General features: G+C 33.5%; 3 protein-coding genes across 3 annotated transcripts; all 3 read left to right on the top strand.

The window, feature by feature from the left end:
* The first annotated feature begins 1,353 nt into the window (after positions 1-1,353).
* On the top strand, positions 1,354-3,003 carry LOC145613627 (putative galacturan 1,4-alpha-galacturonidase SALK6). The gene is made up of 4 exons (XM_081668724.1): positions 1,354-1,476; positions 1,624-1,944; positions 2,135-2,650; positions 2,746-3,003. The coding sequence occupies exons 1-4, from the start codon at positions 1,354-1,356 to the stop codon at positions 3,001-3,003; spliced, it is 1,218 nt and encodes a 405-aa protein (XP_081524850.1).
* Positions 3,004-5,523: 2,520 nt separating this feature from the next.
* LOC145613626 (putative galacturan 1,4-alpha-galacturonidase SALK6) lies at positions 5,524-7,588 on the top strand. The gene is made up of 4 exons (XM_081668723.1): positions 5,524-5,670; positions 5,867-6,190; positions 6,503-7,018; positions 7,334-7,588. The coding sequence occupies exons 1-4, from the start codon at positions 5,524-5,526 to the stop codon at positions 7,586-7,588; spliced, it is 1,242 nt and encodes a 413-aa protein (XP_081524849.1).
* Positions 7,589-11,670: 4,082 nt separating this feature from the next.
* LOC145613625 (putative galacturan 1,4-alpha-galacturonidase SALK6) lies at positions 11,671-13,580 on the top strand. The gene is made up of 4 exons (XM_081668722.1): positions 11,671-11,817; positions 11,943-12,266; positions 12,620-13,135; positions 13,326-13,580. The coding sequence occupies exons 1-4, from the start codon at positions 11,671-11,673 to the stop codon at positions 13,578-13,580; spliced, it is 1,242 nt and encodes a 413-aa protein (XP_081524848.1).
* Positions 13,581-13,791: the final 211 nt, after the last annotated feature.

Here is a 13,791-nt window from a genome sequence, read left to right as displayed (position 1 = left end):
GGCCAACTTTGATGATCATGGTTAAAGAATAATATAGTCATATGGAAATTTGTTAAGTTCGCACCAAAAGTGAAATTGTTGTAAATAACAAAGGAAGTATTTAACACCAGAGTTGTATGGTGAGATACAATTAACAAGACTTGATTATTCACTTAAGTTTGTCTAACAGTGACTTATGAATTATCATAATTCTCTTATAATACTTGAGAAAAAACTTAGAAGAGAGCAGCAAATATGGCCAATTTTTATAGTTTCTCTATTACATTAAAGTGCTCAATACTTAAGAGAATGGAAACATACTTGAAGAGACATATTCCCAAGAGGGTTGTCTTTTGATATCAATATCAAAAACATCATCAACATCACATTAGGTCTTTAGCTATAACTTCGTGTGTTTACTACTACATACGAAGTAATAGTCAATAATCACAAAGCATAAACATGCACGGTTGTACAACAATGAAATGTCAAGGTTGTACAACAATGAAATGTATATGGTGCTACAACAAAACAACGCGGCAATGAACCAAGCTAACCAAAGGACACACAAATGTGCCGCCTTGATCACGCTCAGATACTAACATGTATGTTTTCAAAATTTTCAAGCACTTCTAGAGTAGTTAAGTGCGAACAAAATTGTATAGGCAAGTGCAGATGTGCTACATCCTTTAATCACTAGCACTTAAGTTCTTGGATTTTGTAATTACTTAATCACTTAGGATCTCCTGAAATCGGGAGGGAGCTCTAACCACTTGAGCTATCCCTCACTCTCATACATTATGATATAATGAAAATGTTGTTAAATCAATTTCAATGTATATTGTTAAAATGTAATGTAATTTTGGTAATGAATAACTAAAAATATAAATTATTAAAGTTGTGTGTTGGCACACCTGTCTAAATAAAATGACAAGCTTTTTGTAGGATTTAGGGAGTAACCGAGTAATTCTCTAACTTATAACTGCTTCATTAAACTACACAGCTCCAAATGACATAAAACCTTGTGAAATACTCATTATCAATTTTGTTACATAAATTTAATTAGTTCCAACAGAAAATAAAAACACTAATGCAACACGCGTTTAGTTTATCAATGGATAGGAGTTTATCAAGGTGAAAGAAGTAGATCTGAAATTAATTTTAATTTACAATAACCACAAACTTAGCTTAAATATAGTAACTTGCTTGAAACTGAATTAACATATGAGTGGTAGAGGATTTCAGCTGCTACTATATAAGCAGCAGTTGTTTCTGTCAATGATCATAATAAAAAAATTAAAAAAAAAAACCAAAAAAAAAAAAAAAAACAATATTTTTTTTTAAAAAACCCAAAAAAAAAAAAAAAAAAAAAAAATGAAAACTCCCATTCTCCCATTGTTGTTTAGCTTGTTATATACATTTGTTATAGTCGTAAGATCCCATAAGTCCATCGACATAACAAAATTTGGTGCTAAGCCTAATGCAGATGCAACACAGGTACATTTTTTTCTTTCTTGATTCAGTTTTGTATTATTCTTCAACATTTGATAAGTAGTTCTTGTCCATCTTGATGAATGATGATTTTTTTTTTTGAAATGTCGCGAATTTTGCTTACTAAGATGTATGTACGTTATGTTGTTTCAGGGCTTGTTGGGTGCCTGGAAAAAAGCATGTGCAGCAAAAGCACCTACAACGATTGTAGTACCTAAAGGAACCTTCTTGTTGAATGCTGTGAAGCTTATGGGTCCTTGCAAGGGTCCGATTACTATCGAAGTTAGAGGAAACTTCAAAGCTCCACCAAAAGTAGCCCAGTTTAAAGGCCAAGACACTTGGGTTAAATTTGAAAACGTTGAGGGTCTTACCATCAATGGTCTAGCCGGTGGTGGAACTTTTGATGGTCAAGGACAATCGGCGTGGAAGCAGAATGATTGTGCTAAGACTGGCTCTTGCAACGATCTTCCTTACGTATGTCACCTTTGTTACATTTAGGAGTCTTATAATATACTATTTCCGTTTCATATTATTTGCAATGATTAGACATATTCTACTCATATTTTATGTCAAATCATTGCAAATAATATGAAACAGGGTAGTAATTAGATCTTTTTTTATTAAGGAGTACTAATCAATCATGTCATTACAATTATGCGTGCAGAATTTCAGGTTCAACATGGTAACAAACGGTAAAATAAATGGGATCAAATCATTGAACAGCAAGCTATATCACATGGGAGTTTTGGGGTGCAAAAACTTAACATTAAACGATTTAACTATCGAAGCACCACAAGACAGTCTTAATACAGATGGTATGCACATTGGACGTTCAAACGGGGTGTTTGTCACCAATTCAAAGATCGGTACAGGAGATGATTGTATCTCTTTGGGTGATGGAGCTGTCGACGTGCACATTGAGGGTATCACATGTGGTCCTGGCCATGGTATAAGTATTGGAAGCATGGGCAGGTACCCGAATGAGGCTCCTAATAAAGGTATCACTGTTAAGAACTGCACCTTTACTGATACCGAAAATGGTGTTAGAATCAAGAGTTGGATGAACTCTTATGCAGCAACTGGTACTGATCTTCACTTTGAGGACATCACTGTTAAGAATGTGCTAAATCCTGTTATTATCGATCAAGAGTATTGCCCCTACAATCACTGCAAGGATAAGGTTATCAATTGAACGATTTGATCTAACTGATATACATCTTAATTTATTAAGTCATTCACACTTTAGTTGTACACTAATAAATGTTTTATTTTCAGACACCATCAAAGGTTAAGCTCAGCAACATTAGTTTCAAAAGAGTAAGAGGAACTGCAACTTCAAAGGAGGCAGTGAAGCTGTTGTGCAGCAGTGGAGCTCCTTGTGACAAGGTCGAGCTTTGTGACATTGACTTGACTTACTCTGGAGGGGCCGCTGTCTCAGAGTGTAAAAATGTCAAGCCAATCATTACTGGCAAGCAGAACCCTGCTGCATGTGGTGCACCTGCTAAGGATTCCGGGGAGTCAAAATCTTCGTAGATCAATTGACAAAGCACTTTATGTTTGTACGTATCAAGTATTTGACCGCTGAGCTGTAAACGTATAATTTTGTCAACTGCATAGATTCTGTACTAGGATGTCTTTGGTTTAGTACCTTTTCAAGACTATTTTGTTGATGCCTTGATAACATATGATTGTAAGAGAATTTATGCAATAATATAACTTGATTGTTACACTAACATTTCTATTGTTTGTGTGAATGAGTGATGTATGTCTTACATTTTTATCTTTTTACGCACACATTATTAGAAAATGGCATTGAGTTGAGTATGTTTGGCTAACTTACAGGATAAATTTCCTTCAGAAAATTACCCGATTATTGTAGCGGTACATAAGTAATTAAGGGAGTAGAAATTTATGAAGTATCAATTTGAATATTCGAGTATAGTATCCAATTTAATTTGTCTCCACGACTCCACCATTTTAACCTCTACGTTCATGAATTTATACAGTCTCGAACGATTTTATTTTATATTTTATTTTATTTAATTTTTTTTTTTTGAGGGAGTCTCGAATGAATTTAGTTTCTTGAGAACTAATTTTAATGTTCTTAACAAAGTGCAGTTTCATGAAATTTTTTAAATTTCTATTTAGTTTAGTTGGTTAAGGTTTTGAGGCTCAAGATAGCTAGGGATCATATCATTCTAAATGATCATTTTTCATAAGGGATTTCCTCTCCCAATAAAAAACCCAAAAAAAAAAAAAAATTGAAAAAAAAGAAACAACTAACTTTGTCCTCTCCTTTTTTTAGTAGTTGCAATAAGTAGAAAGAAAACTATGTAATAAAGAAAGTGTTAGGGTATATTAATAGTAATGACAAACATTTAAATAAATCTGGTGTAAAACAAATTGTACATCTATATTGGTGTGGTAAAGTCACTCTAAAATGATCAAAAGTTATCCCAATATGTAGAAGTTATCTTAGCTCTTTTTTATTGATATATAGATAGAGTACTCTTTTAATTTGATAAGAGTAAAAATCAAATCCGATCTTAGTGTATGAAAATAAACTTGTCATATGAACTAATTACATTAGGCTTAAAGTTACCTCTAATATAATACAAGTACATACGGGTTAAAAGTTACTCAAACTTGTATTGTTTACACTACTACCTCTGTCTATTTTTTATGTTACTCATTAACTAGCATGTAATTATAGGCAATTTAATTGATTTTAATATAATAAGAGGTAAGTGGGCGTAATTGAAATATTAAAAATCATGATATAAGATAGTGAAGTTTAGTATTTTATTGAAAAGTAAGAAATATAAGAGGGAAAGAAATAATAATAAAAAAGTATTAAATTAGAATGAGGACTATGAGATCAGAAGAGATATAAATAATATTAAAATGTAGTTGTTTGCCAAAAATAGAATTGCAACAATTAAAATAAAAAGGCCATGGTAGGTGGTGTTACAGAAAAAAAGGAAAGAGTAATTAGTAATATCACTACAAATACATGTGGTGTAACAATCTATACTTTATGTTTACAAAGTTTGTGATATATATATTATGTTTATTTCATCTGTCCATTTTAAGAATTGAAGATGAAGGCCTTTAGAGCTGTGGTGAAAACTTTGAAAACAACTCCTCCATTACCGTGTTAGATTAAATTTATTCGTACCATTGTCTAGAAAAAATAACCACCTTGAAGCCTATATTAGCTTGTAGGTACTACGGAAAATATATTAGTGCCTCTGTTAATTTCTAGTTGCAACAAAGATACTTTTAATATACTGGCCTTGTTTGGCAATTGGCTGTCGGCTGTTGGCTGGTTTGATTGGCTGGTTTGACTGGCTGTTTGTATTGGCTTTTTTGTTGGCTGTTTGACTTTTTATTAGTCTAAAAACATGTTTGGTAAAATTGGCTGTTTGATGTTATTAGTAACTTAGGTAGCCAAAAGCCAAAAGCTACTCCAAGTAGCTTTTTCATTTTGGCTTAAAAGCCAGCTTTTCAGCTGGCTGAAAAAACCATTTACCAAACACAAATTTTGGATGTTTGACCAAATGAAAGAGCCAAAAGCCAACCAAAAAGCCAATGAAAAGCCATTTATCAAACAAGCCTACTATCTCACAAGCAAATAATACCCTGTTGTTACAGTTAAAGATTAACGGAAGTAGTATTAATTAAAGTCGATTGATATTTCTAGCGTCTTGCATTGTTTCTAGGAGTGAAACATATTTTCTAAAAGCAGATATCGACTGTACTGTGATGGTATGAGTGTAGTTATGATATGTATTTTTAGCAACACTTATAATAGGTTTCTTAAAATGGTTAACCTCTTGTTCTACATCAAGTAAGTTATAATAAGTGAATATTTAGTAAATAACTCATGGCAGAGAACAAAAGAGATTAAAAATTTGCTCGGCCTAATCATATGTTTACCAGAAACTGTTTAGTATATATATTGTAGTTTTAACAAAGAAAATCATAGAGCAATAATATTTCAACTACTACTTTCTAAACTAATTATTCTAAGAAAAAAAAAAAATTAAAAAAATGGCAGCGAATTTAAATTACATTTTGCTTTTCCTTGCATTTAATTTGCTTGTGTTACAAATAAATGGTCATGAAGCTGCTGTGGGTGATACCATTGTATTTGACATAACCAAATATGGTGCAAAGCCTAATGCCGATGTTGCACAGGTAAAGGAACACTATAGGATCAACGTCATGATTACAAAGAGTAGTTTCTATGTGATTGAGACGTACGGGCGTGTACATAGATATATAGGGATGTGTTAGATGACCTAAAGACGAATTTTATATCTATTTTTCGATCAACTTGTAATATCATATCAATTTGTGAGAATTGAACGTTTATTTGTTGATTATATTTCAGGCATTTTTAGATGCATGGAGTGATGCATGTGAATCAAAAAAACGAAGCAAGGTATTAATTCCTAAAGGTGAATACTTGCTAGGCCCAATAAAACTTAAAGGTCCATGCCAAACACCAACTACAATAGAAATTCTTGGAAACTTCAAGGCCCCTTCAAGTGTGGCTTCATTTAAGAAAGAAGATACATGGTTTAAGGTAGAATATGTCGATAGTTTGACAATCACAGCTCCTAAAGGGGCAGGTGTATTTGACGGCCAAGGAAAAGATGCTTGGAAACAGAATGGATGCGTCAAGAGCTACGTCGGATGCTTCACCCTACCTTACGTAAGATCTTCGAATCTTTATAACTTTTTGAGAGGTCTTGGGTCAAAAAAAAGGTCACAAATTATAATAATTTAATATGACTCGTCATATGTTAGAAAAAGTATCTATATTTTACATCAACATTTATCGACATAGTCATCTCTTGGTTAATCTTGAGGTGACTTATTATATTGTTGAGAGGTGGCTTGTTATATGTCTAACCATACACTGCATAACCTTGGTCACATATACTCAAGACTTTGTCGATTTTATATATACCAAGCAGTTTGTTTACAAAATATGAAATTACTAATAGTATGTTGTCCATTGCAGAACTTTAGATTCAATTTTGTGACGAATTCAAAGATTGTTGGCTTAACCTCAAAAGACAGCAAGCTATTTCACATAGCCCTCCTAGGGTGTAAGCACCTGGAGATGAGTAGCATAACTATTAAAGCCCCAGCAGATAGCCCTAATACAGATGGCATTCACATCGGCCGTTCAGAATTTATTACCATAAGAGGATTCACCATTGGCACCGGAGATGACTGTGTGTCCTTCGGTGATGGTGCTAAGAACGTCCTGGTAGAGCATGTCACCTGTGGACCTGGCCACGGCATAAGTGTTGGGAGTCTTGGCAGATATCCTAATGAGGATCCAGTGTCGAATATCACTGTAAGGCATTGTACCATTAAGAACACTGACAATGGTGTCCGTGTTAAAACATGGCACAACTCGTATCCATCCACTGTTAGCAAGCTGCATTTCGAAGATATCACTGTCGAAAATGTTAGAAACCCCGTCATTGTTGATCAAGAGTATTGCCCCTACAATCACTGCAAAGAAAAGGTAAGCCTAAAACAAATACTTACTCCGTTTCTTTTTAGTGGTCACGTTTGCCAATGTACTTATTCAATCATTAATATCTTTAATTATCGATAAACAAAATTATGAAAAGTTGATATTTAGAAAGTATATAACGTGACGAATCTAACAAGATCCCACATGACTATATTTTTCATTACGTATAAAGTACAAAATACTGTCAAGGTGTGTGAATAGTGCTAAAGTCAAAACGTGTCAACTAAATAAAGTAGTAATTTTTTTCTTTTCATTTTTTTTTTTGGCCTTTTTTTGACAATGAATATCATTTCATTTTGGCAGACACCATCAAAAGTTAAGATTTCGGACATTAAGTTTATGAACATTAAGGGAGCTTCATGTGGAAAGGAGGCCGTGAAGTTGATTTGTAGCAGCGGATATCCATGTGACAAGGTGGAGCTCGCAGACATAGACTTAAAATACACTGGCAGCGATGGTCCTGCAGTTTCGATGTGTAAATTCGTTAAGCCTACTCTTGTTGGAAAGCAGAATCCGCCTGCTTGTGATGCTCCTGCTACCCCTGTTGTTGAATTGTAGTCTCTAGATTTACCTTGTAGTATCTTTCATAAGTAGACTTTCGAATACTTTGTAAGATTCTACAAATACTCATCGATTTCTTGTGAATAAAAAGCAAGAGAAAATGTGAATTTGACACAGAAAATCATATTCCTCTGATCTTCTCATTGAAAGATTAGAAGAATGATAGCCTTTTTGTATTGAGATTGAAAGAGATTATATGATTACAAGATATTGGCTATAATAATGTTTGTGATTTTCTAGGATAAGAAAAACTTTGGTACGAAAATGATATCATACTTGTATTTTTCACTTATTATAAATTCCGTACCATTAATTTCCTATTACAGTTCCTTGGTTCCATCATTTGGCTTGTAATACAAAGCCAAATTAGAAATACCCTAATAGGATTCAATTATTCACAGTTTCGAGGACTATATTGTTTGAGAGCATGTATGTCCTCTTGATTGATTAGCAAAGGAGTGGGCTTAAATCGCGTAGTATTTAACATAAACTCTGGTATTCTAAATATCCTACTCGTACAATAGTCTTCCTTAAAATGACTATCACAATATTTAATTTTCATTACAATTTTTTATATAGTTTTATTGGTCAAACTTAATAGACAATTAAATTGAATTTTGAACTAAATTTTATTGGCCAAACTTATTACTTTTTTCGTGTTTTTAATAAGTGTTACAATTTGATCTGCACATAATTTTAGACAATTTAATTGACTTGAATGAAATAAGATGTAAGTGGGGTAGTTGGATAGTTAGATTATTTAAAATATTGTAAAAGAAAGATATAGTAGTGTTGATAGTTTGTTGAAAAGTACAGGTAATGAATATGAGAGGAAGATAAATAAAAAAAAGTACTCCCTCCATCCCAAAAAGAACGACCCATTTGGGTTGATTACGCGGGTATTAAGGAAGTTAAGTAAAAAGAAGTAAAAGTATATTGGAAAGATAAATTTACATGGGATTTGTAAAAAAATAGAGAGAGAAAGTAATAAAATAACATGGAAAATCAAATTTTTATATGGGAAAGCTAATTTTGCACAAATATTGTAGCAAATTGGTGGGTGTTTTAATGCAAATGGGTCATTCTTTTTGGGACAAAGTTTTGGCCAAATGGGTCGTTCTTTTTGGGACGGAGGGAGTAGTACGGTAATGGATTTAGGTGGAGACCATGAGAGGAGAGATATAATATTTGGGTGGGGACCAAAAAAAGAAATGTAACACTTATGATAATACGACCTCATTTAGTAAGCGTAACACTCTTTTTTTTTTAAAAAAAAAACAGTAAGTTCAACACTTATTAAAACACAAAGGGAGTTGATAGGTTGTCGTACACCTGTCAAAAATAAATTCCTAACGAATCCAACTAACAATGTAGTAGGGTAAGTAGGGTCGAATCCACAGAGAGATGGTATTCAATCTAACCTCTAAGAAATTGAAGAAACTAAACAAGTCACGAAATTCAAATAGAAAAGTAGTCTAAATTAAAATAGGAATAAAACAAATAATAAAAAGACCTAGGGTTATGGTTCACCATGTTTATAGTTCTAAATCTATCAAAAATCAATAACAATTCAATCAATCAATTATCTAGAGCAATTGCTAAGCCTACGGTCGGGTCTTAACGCTCTCAATTCAACATATATAGTTCGGTCGCTAACATAATCAGAATTGCTAATTGTAGGTAAGCCTCTAAAAGTAAGATCTTTCGATTCAAACTCTTATTAACACGAATTAATCATACAATTGATCAGGTTGCAGGATTAACAATAAAACACTATCAATTAGAGAAATCAATAATCAAAATATCAACCAAGATTCATAATATAAACATGGATTCCCAAACCCTAGAAATAAAACTACTCAAGCATGAAATAAATAATTAAAAATAAAACTAACAAAGAAAACATAATTAAAATAAAGAAATAAAATTACCTCTATAAATTAAAGTAACAAATTCAAGGACAAATCCATGGAGGAATCCATGGAGTTGTCCATGAAAAACTGGGGCAAGAGAGAAACTACAACAAACGTAAAATAAAAAGTATAAAAAGGCATAAGGGAAAATAATTATCCCTTGAGTATTTATATTATCCTAAAACTAATCTTAAAATAAATAAATAAAATAAAATCAGAAAAATAGCAATTACACAAGTCGTGATGTGATTGGTCGATTGAAAGAATTATAATCGATGTAGGATTCCTAGTAGCTTGCGCGCACACCCCATCCATCGGGCGATGGGTGGCCGATGGTCGTACAAGCTGCACAAGGAGGAGGTCGACCAGCGGGCGCTGGCTTCCCATCGCCCCAACCAGCAGCTCCAGCACGAGCGCACATCACGGCCATCGCCCGATGGCCGGGCGATGGGTTGGCAGTTTCGCAGGGTCAACTTTAAAGGGCTGTATCTCAAGATCTAGGAAGTGTATATGGGCGTGCAACCTATCAATGGAAAGATCTTCAAGTCTAGTTTCTAATGCAATTTGAATCGCTTCATCCCGATCTGTAGAACTCAAGTTATGATCAAAAGAGTGATCAAAGGTCTGTTTTGACACTTTGTAGACCATCGTTTTCCTTCGTTTCTAACTCAAATTCATTTCCGAAAGATGCATAGCGACCCTTGTGGATGCAATTATCAATCCTAATGCATATAAATATCAACCGAAGCTTCCACAAACACATATCCTTGTTTGAGCAATCCTCGATTCATCGACTTTTCATCCTTTCATTATCCGGTTCTTCCAAAATCACTCCGAAAGCGTCCAAATAGTTATAGAAACTACCTGAAACATTAAGAAAACACAAACGAAGCGTAATAGAGCACAAAATGAACAACTCATTCATTTGAGACCTAAAAAGCGGCAAAAGACTCAAAAAACAGCTATTAAACTTAGCGTAAACGTGCCTATAAATCCTATATAAATGTGATTCATCAGGAGTAAAATGAAAATTCATTTTTTTTTCATCTTTTTTAATTAATTTCCCAAACTAAGTAATTATTTTTTTTAAACTAAAAATCATTTTTAATAAGTTTGGCCAATAAAATAATAAAATAAAAAATCAACTAATAAAAATTAAGTACTCGGTATAGTGTTTTGTCCAGCAAACCTCATTTACAACGTATGCATATATTTTAGTCATCAATTCAATTTATCAATGTTGTACTCCCTCTGTTTCATGCTACCTTCGTCTCTTAATACACAACCTTTTTCAACAAACTATGGACGGAGGGAGATGATGTTCCTGTTTACATAAACCGATGCAAATTTTTACCCATCTTTGACCGCAAATATCTTTAGTATCACATTAGCAAAAATTATAAAAGTTAGATATTAATAATGTACTCATCAAGACGAATCAAACTTGATCCCACATGACTATATTTGTTCTTATAAATTGAGAGAAATTTAGAAGATTCCCTCTTATTTTCAAAAAGTCAAAGATTCTAAACAGGAACATCAATGTGGAACGGAGAGAGTTAAATTTTTGGCTGATTAATAAAAAGTTAAGTAACTAAAACAGTACAGAGGGAGTATGGGAGTTCTTTCAAAAAAAAAAAAAAAAAAAAAAAAAAAAAAAAAAAAAAGAGGGAGTATGAGAGTATTTCGAGTCATGGTCTTGATATTAGCTTAGACATCCTAAACACCTCTAAAAAAATTACATTTGAGAAAGCAAGACGATTATCACATTAATTAGAGTACGTATTTTGCTATAATTTAGTGTAAACAAGCATCATAAGTCTCTTCTCCTTAAACTTTTTCCATATTTTGTCCGTTTGACCCCTTCAACACTCAAACTTCTATGCATGGATTATGTTAGTTTAGGTATATTATTATGCATATTTAGCAACACTTATAATAGGTTTAATAAAATGGTTAACCTCTATTATTCATAATGTAAATTAGATTTATTGATATATTTAGAAAACAACTCATGGCAGCGAACAGAACAAATTTCAACAACTGATCGTCTAACCTATGTTTAACATAAACTGTTGACTATATATATCGAAGTTTTTACAAAGAAAATCATAAAGCAATATATTTTAACTAGTTTCATAACCCAAAAAAAAAAAAAAAAAAAAAATGGCTACTAAATTAAATTACACATTGTTTTTTCTTGCATTTTGTTTGCTCGTCTTACAAATAAATGGTCAGGAACCTGCTGAAGGTGATACCATTGTATTTGACATAACAACAAAAGGTGCAAAGCCTAATTGCGATGTTACACAGGTAAAGGAATAGAAGAAAGATCGGCGTTATAATCATAAAAAGTAGTTTATACGTGATATTGATTTGTGAATGCTTGTATGTCCGAAATGAATTGAGTGTTTATTTGTTTGTTGATTATTTTTCAGGCCTTTTTAGACGCATGGAGTGCTGCATGTGAATCAAAAAAGCGAAGCAAGGTATTAGTTCCTGAAGGCGATTACTTGCTAGGCCCTATTAAACTAAAAGGTCCATGCCAAACACCAACTACAATAGAAATTCTAGGGAACTTCAAGGCCCCTGCAAGTTTGGCTCCGTTTAAGAACGAAGATACATGGTTTAAGGTAGAAAATGTCGATAGTTTGACAATCACAGCTCCTAAAGGGGCTGGTGTCTTTGATGGCCAAGGACAAGATGCTTGGAAACAGAATGGGTGCGTTAAGAGCTACGTCGGTTGCTTCACCCTTCCTTATGTAAGATCTTTAAATCCCTTTAAGTTTTTGAGAATGTCACACATTATAACATAATGTGAGTTGTTATATATTCGTAAGGAAATTTGATGCAACAGTTGACATTAATATATTTTCGTTACAGTCATCTGGTTAGTCTTGGGATGACTTGTTATATTGTTAAGGGATGATTTGTTGTTTGTCTCATCATACGTTGTATAACATTGGTCACATCCAAGACTATTTGCTAAAAGTAACCCCTAAAAAAAATCAAATGTCAACTCCTTTATAGATTAAGTCTCTACCATTTTTCATACATACCAAGATTGTTTACAAATGATACAATTCCTAATGATTTATGTTGTTGTGCATTGCAGAACTTTAGGTTCAATTTTGTAACGAATTCAAAGGTCACCGGCTTAACTTCAAAAGACAGCAAGATATTTCACTTTGCCCTCCTAGGGTGTAAGCACCTGGAAATGTCCGACATAACAATAACGGCTCCAGCAGACAGCCCCAACACTGATGGCATTCACATCGGACGTTCAGAATTTGTTACCATAAGAGGATTCACAATTGGCACAGGAGATGATTGTGTGTCCTTTGGTGATGGTGCTAAGAACGTCCTCGTAGAAAATGTCACCTGTGGACCTGGCCACGGAATTAGTGTTGGTAGTCTTGGCAGATACCCTAATGAAGAGCCAGTGTCAAACATCACTGTAAGGCATTGTACCATCAAGGATACCGACAATGGTGTCCGTGTTAAAACATGGCACAACTCTTACCCATCTAATGTTGATGGGTTGCATTTTGAAGATATCACGGTTGAAAATGTTAGAAACCCCGTCATTGTCGATCAAGAATATTGCCCCTACAATCACTGCAAAGAAAAGGTAAACCTATAAATTTTAATAGATATATTTACATCCTACCTCTGTTAATTATAATCTGCAACATTGAAATTTTTTTATTTGTCACAAATAATACACAAAAGTTGCACATAATAATTAACAGAGGTAGTATATATATTTGTACAAATATTTGTTTCTCCTCCTAACAATGTATATCGTATCATTTTTGTAGACACCCTCAAAAGTTAAGCTTTCCGACATGAAGTTTATGAACGTTAAGGGAGCTTCAAGTGGAAAGGAAGCCGTGAAGTTGATTTGCAGCAGCGGCTTTCCGTGTGACAAGGTAGAGCTCGCAGACATAGACATTAAGTACACTGGCAGCGATGGTCCAGCGGTTTCGATGTGTAAATTCGTTAAGCCTACTCTTGTTGGAACGCAGAATCCACCTGCTTGTGATGCCCCTGCTACCCCTGTTGTTGAACTTTAAGGGTTGAGTCAACAAGGCTTTTTACCATTTAAAGTTTTGTAGTCTCCAATTTTACCTTGTATTAGTATCGAACTTGCATAATTATTCTATCACTTTAGCATAGACTTTTGAATACTTTGTATTATTTTACAAGAATTTGTCTATTTCATGTGAATAAAAAGCAAGCAAATTAATGAATTGCCACTGAAAAATCATGTTCCTTTTCTCATTG

Source organism: Chenopodium album, chromosome 25 (genome assembly GCF_948465745.1).
Source record: "Chenopodium album chromosome 25, dcCheAlbu1.1, whole genome shotgun sequence".
Lineage (NCBI taxonomy): Eukaryota > Viridiplantae > Streptophyta > Magnoliopsida > Caryophyllales > Amaranthaceae > Chenopodium > Chenopodium album.
Note: the sequence above shows the minus strand (reverse complement) of the source record. Positions and strands in the feature narration are given on the sequence as shown.